Source organism: Labeo rohita, chromosome 2 (assembly GCF_022985175.1).
Source record: "Labeo rohita strain BAU-BD-2019 chromosome 2, IGBB_LRoh.1.0, whole genome shotgun sequence".
NCBI lineage: Eukaryota > Metazoa > Chordata > Actinopteri > Cypriniformes > Cyprinidae > Labeo > Labeo rohita.
The window spans coordinates 36,993,767-37,010,925 of NC_066870.1; the positions used below are offsets into that span (position 1 = coordinate 36,993,767).

The 17,159-nt window shown below is 36.6% G+C and overlaps 1 protein-coding gene across 1 annotated transcript; it reads left to right on the top strand.

The window, feature by feature from the left end:
- Positions 1-6,789: 6,789 nt before the first annotated feature.
- On the top strand, positions 6,790-7,957 carry LOC127175559 (C-C motif chemokine 21a-like). The gene is made up of 4 exons (XM_051126704.1): positions 6,790-6,819; positions 6,917-6,992; positions 7,281-7,392; positions 7,629-7,957. The coding sequence occupies exons 1-4, from the start codon at positions 6,799-6,801 to the stop codon at positions 7,936-7,938; spliced, it is 519 nt and encodes a 172-aa protein (XP_050982661.1). The 5' UTR covers positions 6,790-6,798; the 3' UTR covers positions 7,939-7,957.
- The last annotated feature ends 9,202 nt before the right edge of the window (positions 7,958-17,159 follow it).

Genomic DNA, 17,159 nt, shown 5'->3' on the forward strand with positions numbered 1-17,159 from the left:
AGCACAATAAGGATAAATGATCTATCTAAACAGAAAGAGAGAAGCAGACAGAAAGGAATGAACTGATGTAGATGTTACAAAGTTCGAGGAGCAACATTTGCGTGTGCCAGAAACGTGCACAAGAACAGGAAATCGAAGCAGATTTGTTTAACACGCATTTTAGAAATAAAAAAATCGAACATTTAAAAGTAACATTTTAATTCAAGTGTATTCAACGATTGTCTGCTGTTTTATTTACGGTATAAATACTTGGAAATAATATTCATCATTTTCAAGTCCATTCATTACTTATTTGTGGCACGCAAGTCTCCGCCCATGAATTCTGTCAATTTTATGATAAAATGCATTTTTTTTAATGCTCTTCAATTTGTAGTGAGATATTCGTTTCAGATCAAGCGGCATGTGAATCAATAATCTTTTCCTCTGTAATATTTGCAGCACGAAATAAACATGAAAAAAATATTTGAATGCATGTTAAAAAAATTTCAATCAATAAATAAATAAAAACCTCCATAAAACATCTTGTGAACAGTCATAATAGAAGTAACAAAATTTAGCCAACTTTGCCAACATTGTTTTTATTTTTCTCATAAATCAGCCAGTTAACTGATTTGAAGCCTACATTTTTTTTGCCGTTCTTCATGTTAAATGTGAAGACAGGTTGGATGCCACAGACTTTTTATTTTGGGGTGGAGTAGGTGGAATTTTTTTAAACGGTCTTCAGACAGAGCGTGAACACAAGCACGGGACCGTTTGAGAGCAGCTGCATATCAGTACAAGATTGAGTCCAAAGAGCAAATACCCATGCCTGTCACCCTTCCGACCTGCATCCGCACCGCACCCAACACATAAATATTATTCCACCTGTTACGTCAATTTTAGCGGGTCACCCGTCGGGTACACGTCTGCGTGTAGGATTGTGGTCTGTATAGTACATTTCATTCATTTAATCGACTTTTCAAAATTGTTTTCGATGCATTTTCATGTAGTAACTGTTTGTTTTATGTCGTGGCCTCACAATATGGCAGCGCCCTCTTGTTTACATCCTAGAATGCACTGTGCAGTGACATCAGTTGCCAAGCTCTATTCGCTTAAGTCTGACGTCAAGGGTCACCTCCATGACTTCCGGGTCCAAAAGCTCTATCAGATGACACAAGAAAACAACAAACGGCACTAGTTATACACTCACAATGTGATATAATACTAGCAAAAAATTATAATCCTACCCTTTAACTCCATACCGAAATCCCAGATAGCCATACAATGAAAATATAAATATACACTGACCAAAATTATAAACGCAACAGTTTTGTTTTTGCCCCCATTTTTCATGAGCTGAACTCACAACACAAAAGGCCTCAAATTTCTCTCAAATTTTGTTCACAAATCTGTCTAAATCTGTGTTAGTGAGCACTTCTCCTTTGCCGAGATAATCCATCCGCCTCACAGGTGTGGCATATCAAGATACTGATTAGACAGCATGATTATTGAGCCTGCATGGGCCCAGCCCTGGCCCGAGACGCTTAAGCCCAAGCCTTGCCCTTGTCTGATAACTTATTGGAACAGAGCCCCTGTTTATTACACAGCTGCTGTTGTAGCCATTAAAATAGATTTCGTTTTGTTTCTTTATTAAGTTCATTTAAAAATTAATTTACGTTTGGAACATTTTATCTTTGTTAAATTCGAGCTTTTGTTTTTTAAAGTAACGACGAAGCGGCCAGCGGCAATGAGTTGAGCATATGTTTGATGCTCAAATCAGCAGGACTTGCCAAAAATAAAATCTATAGATATAAAACACTCGATGCATTTCGCAGTATTAATTTAAACATTTAACCTAGATAAATGTGCTCCGTTAGACGCATATCCAATCATTGGTTCGGAGAGTGGAAGCTAAAGCGCGCTTTGCAGGACATGGAAGGCGCGATCACTTGCATTTTTTTAACAGTGGAAACCTAAAATACGCCATCATTTGTGTTCATAAAGGTAAGAGTAATACATAATTTGGAACCGTAAAAGGCACTCACAATATCAACAAAATGTTGTACTTTAGTAAAGAAAAAAAAGAAAACAAACATTCTCTTGAGGAGGAACACTTCACAAAAATGATCCGAAACTCAGCGAATATTTGCCTCACAAACATCATAAATATATATAGAAATGCTTTAAATTACTACTTTAAAACGAAAGAATTCATAATAAAATCATGTTATATTGCCTAAAGTTAATGTGAAAATTCCACCTACTCCGCCCCCACAAAAATATTCATATTTCACATGAAAAACAGCAATAGAAACATAGGCTTCAACTCTGTTTAACTGGCTGATTAATGAGAAAAATAAAACAATGTTGGCAAAATTATAGGCTTGTTGGCTTTTTCTGAGGTAGGCTAAACGTTATGCTACTACTATTATGACTATTGCAAGATGTTTTATTGACATTTTTTTTAAACTGATCGATTTAATGAGACATCGTTTTTATTAATTTTTTTAAACATGCATTCAATTTTTCTTTTCATGTTTCTTTCGTGCTGCAAATATTAAAGAGAAAAAGATCATTGATTCACATGCCGCTTGATCAGAGACGAATATCTCACTACAAATTAAAGAGGATAAAAACACATTTGTTGTTTGTATTTTATCACAATTTATAGGCTGAGAGTTGTGTGCCACAAATATTAGGCTATTTCCAAGCATTTATACTATCAATAAAACAGCTTACTCACGTAGCCTTATGTACTTTTAAAAACAACAAGTTAACAGAGTTGGAGCCCATAATGATTGGGTGGCCCGTACAATTTTTGCATATGGGCCCGGGGCTGACTTGCTACGCCACTGGTAGTGTACACCGTGAAATGTTTAGCTTAAATGTTTAATAGGAATAAACAGTGGTGCTGAAATAGTATTCTCAAGTGAAATGAGTTGGGGTTTGGACCCGGAAACAGCGTTCGTTGCTGTGTTCGACTGACGGCCAATCGTGAAACAGCCGTGTCGTCATCAGCCTTGCGTTCAGCCCAGACAAAACGATGCACAATGTTTTTTTAAATGGAAACGGTGATGCGTTGAACACCCTGTTCTGATGACGCAAGAGTTGCAACTATGGCAGCTGAGAAGGCCATTCTTTGTGTTCTTTTTGAAGAACTTTGGAACCTGATGAAATCGGTATAAATACGTGTTTAATACTGCAAAATATGCTCGATGTTATAGTATAGATGTTGTAGATGTTATAATCACTGCCCTTGCCGTCCAGAATAAAAGATAACATCCCAATCGAGTGAAAGGATTTGTGGAAACTGGTTCCTAATTATTGTGATCCAATATTTGCCTTGCATTTCAGGATGAAAAGACAAACATTTCAGGTGAAGGATAATCCACTTCTTACCTCCGAGACTGTGTTACGATCTATATGACCTTATTTTTATTGTGAGTGTTAGGCTTATCATTATTGCTGATCACTGTTGTCGTGCTATATGATACTGTAATATTTACTATTATATAGCCCAATTAGAGGAGTATAGAAAAGTTTATGACAGTGTCACTCCGCGATACAATAGCAAAATATATCAATATGTATAGTATTTTTTATGTTACATTAATCAGTGTCTAGCACACCTTCCTAAGGAAAGGATATGGACCAGAAGACACTGCAATTACTACATGATATTTGACAGACTTAAAGAAGTTTCAGATCTATACTTGTGCTCTTATTATTTTAGTTATTTTGCCTTTAATGTAAATAAACATGTGCAATCAATCAAAAGTTAATTAAATTTACTTACAAATTCCCACTGTATATAGCAGTATGTGCATCCGTGTGTAAACAACAGCCATAGCAAGATGTGTATCCGCTTATTTACAGCATCACAGGGGATGTCGAAAATTCTATTATAAATGCATGCATTGTGCGAGCTGGCTCACTTTAATACCACGTGGTTTGTATACATGTTGTAGTTTGTTGGGCTGACATTTTTGACACCCACCAAACAAGAGAAAACGTATCTCAAACCAATGGGGTTTGCCATTGCACACCGTTTCCAGGAAACATGTCGTTAAAGCCAGAAACTGTAGCGAAATGTTGGGCACCGGTTTGAGCTTGAACTTGCCCCAGAGCTCCTGCAGCCGCTTTGAAGAAACTGCGGTGGCGGAGTCAGGCAGCTGCTTTCGAATCGCTGTTGCGGTACTTTGATTCCACACGTGACAGTCACGTGGCGCCGGCGCCATCTCAAGTCGGACAAAATTTTTAACCGGCATGCACTGCTTCAAGTCAGAATTTGATCGAGCTGCGCAGCGCTGCATTAAGTCAAACACACCTATTAACTTTACGCAATATAACAGGATTTTATTACAGAAAGCACATGTTTGTTTTCTTTATGTTATGAAAGTACAACGTTTTTCAGATATTGTGAGTACACAAAAATAAAAGTGGACCTTTTGCAGTTCCAAATTATGTATTACTCTTACCTTTATCAGTAATAATGATGGCGTATTTTAGGTTTCCACTGTTATTAAGAAAAAAAATGCAAATGATCGCGCTGCCACTTCCATGTCCTGCAAGCGCGCTTTAGCTTCCACTCTCCGCACAAACAATTGGATATGCGTCTAACCGCACACATTTATCTAGGTTAAATGTTTAAATTAATATTGCGAAATGCATCAAGTGTTTTATGTCTATAGATGTTGTTTTAGGCAAGTCCTGTTGATTTAATAAGGCTAAATTGACCAAACATATGCTCAACTCATTGCTGCTGGCCGATTGGTCGTTACTTTAAAAACCAAAGGTCGAATTTATTTATACATTAACTTAATAAAGAAACAAAACAAAATCTAGCCACTTTGCCATTAAAAAGCAAAACTGAACAATTTTAATGGCTACAACAGCAGCTGTGCTAAACAGGGCTCTGTTCTGATAAGTTGTCGGACAAGGGCAGGGCTCGGGCTTAAACGTCTCGGGCTGGGCCCATGCAGGGCCCTATCCTTTCAATTAAAAGTTCCCCCTCGACTTGGCGGGCCCCCATCTGCCCCATCTGCCCCGGCCCATATGCACCTGCATACGCTACATACCCAGATGCTATGCCCCTGGGCCCAAGCACTGATGGTGTGAGGACCCTATTGGAATCACTCAGATTCTTCTTCTTCTCCAAAATGAATCGCATTTTTGAGGGCTTAAACATGCTCGAAAACTCATGAAACTTTGAACACTCGCGAAAAGCGGTGAAAATTTACATCTGATATGGGTTTCAGAAGTGGGTGTGTCAAAATGGCTCGATATCGCCACCTATAAAATTTGAACAAAGTACCCCTCAAGCTATGTTTCACATACATTCGGTAAGAATTTTCGGTAGACACATGTAACACACCAGTACCTACTAAAAAGTTCCTCCGGTACGAAGTCCGAAACCCAACAGGAAGTCTGTTATTTTGTTATTTTTTGTGCCGTTTTTGCCATTTTCAGGCGTTGTATTAAACAGGTCAACACCAAATTTGGTCAGCGTAATCTAAAGCCCTTTGTGACGGTAAATTAAATTGTTAAAGGGCGTGTCTGTGTCAGCCTGACAATCTTCGATGTTTCGCCATGAAAAAGGATGTTATAACTCGGGCATACAATGTCCGATCATTCACATGTCAGTTCACATGTTTGATAAGAGTCCTGTCCTGAACACATGCCCATGACCGTATTCAGTTATAGCTATATAACTGGCAACAGGAAACTCAGAGAGTTAATGACATCAACATTATATTTGGTCATTATATTGGTACTATAAAGGCCTTTGCAATTTTAAATTGCGAAGATCTTGAGTTTTCGTTAAAGGGTGTGTCCGTGGCGGCTTGACGAAGTTTGATGTTTCGCTATGGGAATAGAAAGTGTCTGATCTGCACCAAACTTCACACGTTCAATAAGAATTCTGGTCTGAACACATCTAAAGGCCAATATTCTGTTATAATCATAGCGCCACTCACAGCTTCACACCATAGCCTGCTGGAAACAGGAAATGGCTTGTTTTACACTAACTTGCACAATCCAAACCACACCAGACTTCACATGCTTGGAAAGAGCTCTGGCCTGAAGACATCTAGGACAATATTCAGTTATAGTCACAGTGCCACCACCTGGTAGCAGGCAGTTTGGAACATAGAAATGACTTTGACATATTCCTTCTATATTTACCACTTTAAAAGCATATTGCCCACCGTTCCCTGTTTTCCTAAAGCCACAGCATAGCAGTCAGTCCAGGTGCGAGGGCCCTTTCAATGCTGATTGCAGCTTTAATATTGTATTTGGTTCTATATTGTTTGTGTGGATGTCCAAATCTACCTGTAACATATTAAGTGACCTTGAAAGGCACTATATATACAAAACTTCTTCTTCTATGTTGCTTTTTTATTTTTGTGTATCTTTTTTTTCTTGACAGTGACCATAACTGTGTGCCATTGCTTCCTTCATTATTCAACAATAGGGTGAAAACCTGAAGAAAGTATGCAGTTTGTGTTTTCATGTAAATCTGAAATGTGCTGCCGTCGTTAATGAGCTATTTTTCTTTGCAAAAACATTTTAAATGTCTTTGCAAACATCATTATTAAATATTGCAGCTACATGAGGAAGAAAATTAGATAATTAGTCATATGATGGGTATAGCCAAAGCAATAAAATACTAAATCCACAGATTGACAAATCAGTAACAACATAAACAAGAACACTATCTCATAATGTCCCATCATTTCCTTGAGGGATGTGGCTTGGGCTCATTATAAATAAATGCAGTTCAGCAATGTGCACAGAATCCTAGTACTGGGAAGAAACTTCATGCTTTTCTTTACTAACAAGGTAAGCAGTCTAATATAATAAGGTTTATGGAAGCTGTATATGTGTTTGTAAGCATATCTGGTGAAGTAGTTCATGATTTTCTCTTATTTTACAATAGCGACACTGGGAAACCATGCGGTTTAGCATCTTCTTCATCGTCCTCCTGGGCTTCCTCTACCTCACACTGGCACAAGGTAAAAACCACACGTTATACTGCTGCAGCTCTATTGCTTGTGTTTTAAATATTTGGCCTGCTTTATGCTGAAAACTGTTTTTGTAATCAAAGTGTTAAAGTTTAAGAAAACATATCTTTATAGCATCATGTCTACTTTTCATATGTGAGATTGAGATGTATATTCAGATGCATTAAAAGAACATTCACTAAATCATCCATCTATAACAGACTATAAAAGCAGTTGTATTGCATTTGATTTTGGGTCAGTGAATTTCCACACATTTAATGTATTTGTTGTGTCTCTTAGATGAGGACTGCTGCCTGCAATACATCAAGAAAATAAACCCGTCCATGAAGAACAGAGTGACCAGCTACAGAAAACAAGAGCTGGACGGACGCTGCCACAACCCAGCTGTTGTGTAAGCACACATTCATCCAATATTTTTTGACCCCACAGTAAACAAATATACAGAAAACTTCAAAGAATCTACTAGGAATTTTGCATGTCTATATTTCTCACACATTTCAGTGATACACATTCATATGTCACTCACATATGTGGAGTGAGTCCATAAAATATTTGGGACCAGAGCGTCTGTCTGTAAAATCAAAAGTTCGATGCTTTGAAAATGTTTATACAATTGTCTCTCTGCAGCTTCTCATTGGACCATGGTGGTGTGATTTGCACTGATCCAAAGGAAACATGGGTCCATGATCTGATGCGGAGGGTGGACGGACTGTCAGGAGGGTCATCTGTGAGGAGGAAGGTGCGCAGTAGTGGATCCAGATTTAGGCGATCTGAGCAGCCGCTTGATGAGGAACAACCGAGCGCTGACCCGAACCTGCTCGTACCTACTAAAAGTATCAGAATTGCTATACCTTTCAGACGTCCGGGACGTCCCAGACCTCCTTATCGTCCCAGACCTCCTTATCGTCCCATACATCATTTTCCCAGACCCTTCTGACCTCCCAGGCCAGACACCATTCTCAAAACTGTAAATCAAAATAAATTGTATGCAAAACTGTACAGATTCCTGTATAAAGTCAATATTTTACTCAAATTAAAAACAGTAATGAATGCCAAATAAATGAAAGTTTATTTCTATATGTATTGTGGTTAATTGATTTAAATATTATTAGACAATTATAAAATTTGTGTTTATGGTTATTAAAAAAAGGTGTCAAAAAGATTACTTTGTTAAGTCTTTTTTGTGTATGTTAATGTAAAGACACTGTCAGTACTACATATTCCCCTCAGACCGCTGTATTCCAGAGCAAAGTAAGTTTGTGCTGGAGCACAGCCATCCACAGACAGCTACACTCTATTGTAGAGGTTTCTCACTTAAAGCTCTGGAAAGGGGGAACAACTTAATAAATGGGATTCAGGGGGACTGCCTCCTTAGAATCCACTCCTGACTTACCACAGGAAGAGACATTCCCCACAGCCACTCTAGGTCACTGAAACACCCTGGGAGAGAAAGCTTGCAAGTATTTCTCTACAGAGCACTTAAATATTGTTGTCAATTAGTGAAAATATTTAGTAAAAGAAGAACTAAGTATGTGTGTGCTGGAAACCTGTAATATAATATCTAATTTCAGTCACTTGTGTTTCATATACACCCAACTTAATGGCCTCTGCTCTTTCTTTCCTGTGTGCACGCCATCTCCTGTGAGCACGGTCAAAGATAATATCCACTCTTGATGCTTCCATCTGGCACTCTGAAATAACACCAATATATGCCAATGGTGCCACCTAGTCCTCACCTCCTATAGATGACTTGTACACACAAAAACACAAGACAACCATACAAAACAATACTTCATTCAAAAATAATAAACAAAAAGAATATTTTAAACAACTTCAGTATAAACCATAATATGGCTCCTACAGTGTGCTTTAAAATCTATATGTGCCAAAGCATATTGCAAGATTCTGTAAGACTAAAATGTGCTGTAATGTATGTGGAAGCAGACACAGTGCTGTATGTGAGAAAAGTGAGACACATACTTCTGGCACTGATGACAACAAGGACAGTGTGGTTTGTTCCTTCGCACCACATTCAGTAAAGATACAGCCCACTAAACAGAACAACACTGTGCTGCTGCAGGCTGTAAGATTATGTGCAGAAGGGCCTGACAGATGTAAAAGCATTTGCTGCTTACTGGACAGAGGTAGCCAGAGAAGCTTTATCAGTGAGTATAGAGTAAGAGCTTTGAAGTTACCTGTGATCAAGCAAGAAACAGTCACTCTTCATACTTTTGGCTCTGCAGCACCAATAACAGCAAAGCGCAACACAGTGAAGGAAACTCTGCAGATCATCTGAAGAAGGGGCAGAAAATTTAAATAGAAGCAGTCTAGACACCCAAAGTCTGCACCACCGTGTTGAAGATCCCAGGTGAGCACATCCAAGCAGAGCTAAAACAAAAAGGCTTGCAGTTAGCAGATTACACAGATGACAAAACTAATGATACAGAGTTGTCGATGCTGATTGGTGAAGACTACTAATGGCGTATAGTGTCAGGCCAGGTCGAAAGAATTACAGATGCACTTGTAGCCGTTGAAAGCATCTAAGGTCCAGTCAAGATGTCCAGTGTTGCTAATGCAGCCTGCATGCAAGTACAAGTTACTGAAGTAAAGGTCTAATTTCTAAATTAAATTTTAAATTCTTGTCTGAACTAAATTATTTAATGTAGAAAATATATTTGTCTTGTCGGCGCCCATAGTGGGCAGCGTGCTGACATACAGCGCCGTTGCGCTCTGGGTGTCCTGTGTTCGAATCAAGACTCGAGGACCATTCCCAATCCCTCTCCCACTTCGCTTCCCGTCAATTCTGATCTGTCCTATCGTATAAAAAAAAAAAAAAAAAAAAAAAAAGGAAGAAAGAAAGAAATTATTTCTAAAAAACATTATGTCTTTATGCAGTATTTACTTCACCACAAAAAAATAATTTATCAGTGTGTTCAATATTTATTTATCTTTGCGGAATAAATGTTTTTTTTGTTTTTTTTTTGGCAGCAGCATGTTAATTTATCCCGTAAATAGGCGATCAGGTCCTTGGAACAAGTATCACAGAAGCTTTAATACATAAAAAAATAGTGTGCAGCTTTTAAAATCGCTCACATTTTTGACGTGGTGATTGTGCCATGTCACATTATTTACCAGTTATCTCGTGTGTTTGCAGCTTTATATCCTGTGAATGCACCTGCATTTCTAACATTTATTGCAGAAGTTCTGTACTTTGTCATTATCCTGATGTAGACACTAAATATAAACATTTATGAAGCATCTTCATAACATGCATCAGGTGTTGGTCACCTGAGTTACTGGTAAATTCTACATAGTTTCAGTTTTTGAAAGTCTAATAGTAAACAGTCGTTATTCAGTTGAAATCATCATTCAGCATGGTTTAATTTCAGTATTGTATAAAATCTATAAATTTTAGAATGAGTTTAATGCATCTGAAGCAGTTCTCATTCAACATCCTGCAGTCAAGTCAATAATATTGCCAAAATATTGTTTTTTGTTGTCTGTAAGTATGACTGGATTTTATTTTCCATGAAATGGAAAGATCATTATTTGCAACAAGAAAAAACAAAATTTTTACAAATAATGTAAGACACATAGCAAGAGCATTCATTTAATATAGAATTGCTAACTTAACAAAGGAAAACTAGTTAAACTCTGAAGTAAAAACATTAATTGTAAAACTGTAAACCCTGGATGTGTAATTACCCCACCACCATATAGTATTAGTTGGGAAATACGTCAGTTTACAACTGAACTGGGTGTAGTATATTTGCAATATATTGAAATAAATTTTCTTTGTGTATGGACTATGATGAAATGAAAAGCTTTTAAAATATTGGACAAATTTTATTGTACTTTTTGCATGTGTTTTTTGGTAACTAGCGTTCATGGCAGTAACAATGACAGTGTAACTTTCCTTCTTTCATATGAAAGTGCATGCACTTCATGTTTTCATGTAGATCTGAAGGAAGATGCAGTTAGTGAGCATAAAGACAGATAACTGGTCATATAATGGTTAGCCAAAGCAATTAATAGTAATCAGTTACAACATCAACAACAACACGTGAAGTTTTACAACGTCCCAAAATTTCCTTAAGGGACGTGGCTTGGACTTGTTATAAATGAATGCAGTTGGAAACGTGCACATAATCCTGATACTGAGAACAAACCAATCCGTTTTCACAAGGTGAGAAGTCTAATTATAAGGTTTATGAAAGCTCTGTGTGTTTGTGAGAGTATCTGATGAAGCAGTTCATGATTTTCTGTCTCAGTTTACCATAGAAACACTGTGATATCATGCAGTTGAGCATCTTCTCCTTCATCCTCCTGGGCTTTTTCTGCCTCACGCTGGCACACGGTAAAAACCACATGTGATGATGCTTCTGCTGTTTTGCATTGAATACATTAATTAAATCATTATATGTGTCCACTGCATTTGGCTTTCTGGTTTATCTCTTAGATGAGACCTGCTGTTGGCGATACATTAAGAAATTGAGACCGTTCATGTGGAACAGAGTGACCAGCTACACAAATCAAGAGGTGGACGGACACTGCAACATCCCAGCTGTTATGTAAGCACACATTCATTCAGCATTTTTTAGACGGTAAATAAATGTAAACTCTAATAGACACTGATAACAGAAATTTTGCCTTCTTATGTACACATTCTTGTATATTTGTTCCATATGGTAAGTCTGAATGTCCATAAAAAGTCTGGGGAGTGTTTGTCTGTGCAATCAAGTGTTTAAAACTCATTTTTACCCACGACAGGTGATTAACATGATTGTCTTACCTTAGACCTGTCCTAAATGAGTTGTAACAGTCCAACTCCGAACACCACTGGGTCTACTCCGGTGCAGGGGAAGGCAAAAATGTCTCCAATTGAGTGATTGAGGTGTTGTGTTGTTAGATGTAATACTGATCGTAGCAGTCATCATTTACTCCCAACATCTGAGCCGCTGAAGATGCAGTGGATTAACGATTAATGTTACTTTCGTTTTAGAAGTGCGCCCGGTGAATCATTTGTGATACAGCTTCACATACAGCAGAAGTGCATCTTTTATGCATCTTTGAAAATCGCCTTTCTTAATAATGTGCTAGTTAAGCAAGTTTAGCGGCTAAATGCGTCTAACGTAAACTGACCGGCTCTTCACCCCACAGAAAAGAGGGGCGGGGCGAGCAGAGCTCATTATCATTTAAAGCAACATGTAATAGAATGGCTCGCTCTAAACAGGGCTGATTTTGACAAGGTAAAAAGGGTGTTTTACACTACCACACAGAAATTTTAACCAAAGTATGTTATAGACTTCTCATTAAGACCCTACAGAATCACATCAGCTTGTGAAAAATGGACATCCGATGACCCCTTTAATGCTTTGAAAATGATTAATGCATTTGTCTCTCTGCAGCTTCACACTGGATCATGGCAGTATGTTGTGCACTGATCCCAGAAAAAGATGGGTCCGTTTTCTGATGTGGAGGGTGGACAGACTGTCAGGAGGGTCGTCAGTGAGGAGGGAGGCACGCAGTAGCGGATCCAGGTTTAGACGAGCAGCCTCTGAACCTTCTGAGCAGCCTCTTGTTGAGGAACAACAGGCCACAACAGAACAACAGAACCTGTCCATACCTACTAGATCTGTCAGACGTTTTTTCAAACGACCTTTCAGACGACCTCTCAAACATCTGTTACGTCCCTTAATTCGTCCCATACTTCAGCACATACTTCATCCCATATTTCATCCCATACGTTCACCTCCAGTACGTTCATAACATCCCAGACCTCCGGTACGTCCTGACCGTCCCAGACCTCTAGAAACTCTAGAACTTCCAGACCTCCAGCACCTCCCGCACCTCCTGTACTCCCAGGCCTTCTCCGAACTACCAAGCCAAGCACTGTATGACTGGTCCATCCACAGCAGCCTTAAAAGGTTCCTGTAGTCACTCTCTTTAGGTCTGTTGCTTTATTAGTCATCATATCAAGTTTATATATTTCCTTATTTCTTTATTTTTCTTTATTTCTATATGTATTGTGGTTAATTTTTAAATATATAAATTATCATTGTAATGAACCAATATTAAATCTTAAATCCCAGTCGATGTTTTGATCTATGCTGTTTTCAGCTAATGAATGAACAGTACACAGTATGCCTTCCTTCCAATAAATTGCAATAAGTTATGCTTTGTGTTACTTGTTTTTGTTAAGTTATATATGAGTGGACATTGAAGAGCTGACAGGAAAGTACTGGGAGGAGAGAGGGGAACAGGATCGGCAAAAGACCTCAAAGATTTACTTGAGTAATGAGTACAAGAATTTTTTAAATTTTGAGTACAAACACATTTTTAATGTTCTTAAGTATTAAAGGTTAAAACCAACAACTTTTACTTGTGAAATGTAGTGCAGTAAAATGAACACAAATAGGACAGGAAGAGTTAAATAAACTGATCACTGTGTCTAAACCAAAAACATGCATATTAGATCCCGTATCCACTAAATTACTGAAAGAATTGTTACCTGTGGCACAAGAACCACTTCTCAATATTATTAACTCGTCGTTATCTTTAGGTCACGTCCCTAAACTATTCAAACTAGCGGTTATTAAGCCTCTTATTAAGAAACCACAACTACACCCTAGTGATCTGGCAAATTACAGACCCATTTCTAATCTTCTGTTTATGTCTGAAATTTTGGAGAAAGTTGTATCTGCTCAACTGTGCTCATTCATGCAAAAAAATGATATCTATGAAGAATTTCAGTTTACTTGATCTTAGTGCTGCGTTTGACACTATAGATCATGACATACTAATAGATCGACTACAAAACTATGCAGGTATCCAAGGGCAGGCTTTCAGATGGTTTAGATCCTACTTGTCCAGTCGTTACCACTTGGTGTATTTAAATAGGGAGTCATCTCATTTATCACCAGTGAAGTATGGAGTGCCACAAGGATCTGTCTTAGGTCCTCTACTATTTTCAATAAACATGCTGCCCCTTGGTAATATTATTAGAAAACACAGGATTATTTTCCATTGTTATGCTGATGATACTCAACTATATATCTCAACAAGACCAGATGAAACGTCTCAATTATTGAAGTTAACAGAGTGTGTTAAAAATGTAAAAGATTGGATGACCAATCATTTTCTGCTTTTAAATTCAGATAAGACAGAGATATTACTTATTGGACCAAAAAACAGTACACAGAATCTTTTGACTTACAGTCTACAACTAGACGGATGTACTGTTACTTCCACTACAGTCAAAAGCCTGGGTGTTATATTAGACAGCAATTTGTCTTTTGAAAATCATTTTTCTCATGTTACAAAAACAGCATTCTTCCATCTTAGAAACATTGCCAACCTACGAAACATGTTACCTGTTTCTGATGCAGAAAAGCTAGTTCACGCATTCATGACCTCTAGACTGGACTATTGTAATGCACTACTAGGTGGTTGTTCTGCATCTTCAATTAACAAGCTATACAGATAGTCCAAAATGCAGCTGCTAGAGTCCTTACCAGGTCAAGAAAATATGATCATATTACCCCAAATTTAAAGTCTCTGCACTGGCTACCTATTAGGTTCTGCATCAGCTATAAAATAGTACTTCTTACCTAGAAGGCACTTAACGATTTAGCTCCTGCGTACCTAACTAGTCTTCTAGTTATATATTGTAATATATTGATATATAGCACAAAAAGGATATATTACACTGTCAAGATCAATAAACATAGCGAGGGAGAGAGTAGCAGAAAGAAAGGGATGAAAAGGAAGCAGATGTCATAAAGCTCAAGGACCAACTTTTGCATGAGCCAGAAACGTGCACATACTCATGCATGCTCATATACATGTTTATGGATATTATATAAAGCTTTCCGTAAAATGATTCACTGTTTCGATGTGTGTGGCGGCACCTGCTGGTCAAGACGCTGTAAATGCAGGGAAAACTCATGTAAACGTACAACATAATGACAACGTTTACAAACCAACTGCAAATGAAAGTGTAATCTATTAAAGGCAAATCTACAAATAATCATATACCATAAAATATGAAGCTTCTGTAAAATTCTCTGAAATATTTTACTAAACTTGTTTTGTGTTTTAATATAGGCAGGACTTCTGGCAAGCTAGGTCAGTTAGAAGCAATTAAGTTCTCATATCTGTAGTGTCCAAATTAATAAGAACGCAAATGTAATATATGAAATATACTGGCATATTGCTTACTTATAAGGCAATATATACATTTAATATGATGGCTATATATGTGACCCTGGACCACAAAACCAGAAGGGTCCATTTTTTTTAAATTGAGATTTAATAAATAAGCTTTTTTAAGATGTATGGTTTGTTAGAATAGGACAATATTTGGCCGAAATACAACTATTTAAAAATCTGGAATCTGAGGGTGCAAAAAAAAAAAAAAATAAAAATAAAAATAAATAAATAAATAAATATTGAGAAAATCACCTTTAAAGTTTTAGGAATGCATATTACTAATCAAAAATTAAGTTTTGATATTTATGGTAGAAAATGTACAAAATATCTTCATGGAACATGGGGTTTACTTAATATCCTAATGATTTTTTGGCATAAAAACAAAATCGATAATTTTGACCCATGCAATGTATTTTTGGCTATTGCTACAAATATACCCATGCTACTCAAGACTGGTTTTGTGGTCCAGGGTCACATATGCTAATATGTGACATTTTTGATCTCATTATTGATGTTGCTTGTACTGTAAGTATTTACAAGTCAAGAACCTGGTGATTGCAGTTATCTATTTTGCTTTCACCATTATATATTCTAAGAGAAACATCATTTTCATATTTACACTTCCAGGGTTAGTAGTTCACTGACCTATTTATTTATTTATTTATTTATAACATTTATAATTGTTTTGTAGCCATTTTATTTTAAATATTAAGTTTTGCATTGATTGATGGCTAACAAAACTCTCCTCAGCCAAAGCAATAAATGCATTGATTGACAAATGAGCAACAAAATAAACAACGACACATGTTTGTGTCACATTGTCCCATCATTTCCTTGAAGAATTTTATTTACCATGAAATGGAAATTCAGATCATTACATGCAAAAAAAGCTTTTATTTCTTTCTTTCTTTTTTTTTTTTTTTTTACAAAAACAATAAGACACATAGCAAAAGCATTCATTTAATATAACATTGATAACTTAACAAAGGAAAACTAGTTAAACTCTGAAGTGAAAACATTAACTGTAAAATTGTAAACCCTGTTAACCCCTGGATGTGTAATTACCCCACCACCATATAGTATTAAAATGACACGAGGCAAACTATAAATACTTTTGTGAGGAAATTATCGAAGTCATTTATCATAACACATAGGGAGTGTTTGGAACACGTTGGTTTACAACTGAATTGGGTGTAGTATATTTGCAGTATAGTTTCTTTGTGTATGGACTGTGATGAAATGAAATTCATTTAAAATATTGGACTACTTTTATTGTACTTTTTGGATGTGTGTTTTTTTTTGTAACTAGCGTTCATGGCAGTAACAATGACAGTGTAACTTTCCTTCTTTCATTTGAAACTGAAAAGAGTGCATGCACTTTATGTTTTCATGTAGATCTGAAGGAAGATGCAGTTAGTGAGCATAAAGACAGATAACTGGTCATATAATGGTTAGCCAAAGCAATTAATCAAAATAAATATATAAATATATAATATATAAATTAAATTTATATATTTCCTTATTTCTTTATTTTTCTTTATTTCTATATGTATTGTGGTTAATTTTTAAATATATAAATTATCATTGTAATGAACCAATATTAAATCTGTGAACAGTACACAGTATGCCTTCCTTCCAATAAACTGCAACAGGTTATGCTTTGTGTTGCTTTGTTTTTGTTAAGTTATATTTATGGGCATTTTACACATTTATTATGAGTGGACATAAGAGAACTGACAGGAAAGTACTGGGAGGAGAGAGGGGAACAGGATCAGCAAAAGACCTCAAAGATTTACTTGATTAATACAATTACAATTACAAAGTACAATTTTTTTTTTTTTTTAATTTTGAGTACAAACACATTTTAATATTCTTAGAATATAATATTAAAGGTTAAAAAAAAACAACAACTTTTACTTATGAAATGTAGTGCAGTAAAATGAACAC

Bases quoted from the DNA above. Each gene is read 5' to 3' on its own strand.
- LOC127175559 (XM_051126704.1), top strand. From the start codon at position 6,799: ATGCTTTTCTTTACTAACAAG. The intron at 6,820-6,916 runs GTAAGCAGTCTA...ATTTTACAATAG, and splicing joins TGCTTTTCTTTACTAACAAG to CGACACTGGGAAACCATGCG. The intron at 6,993-7,280 runs GTAAAAACCACA...TGTGTCTCTTAG, and splicing joins CTACCTCACACTGGCACAAG to ATGAGGACTGCTGCCTGCAA.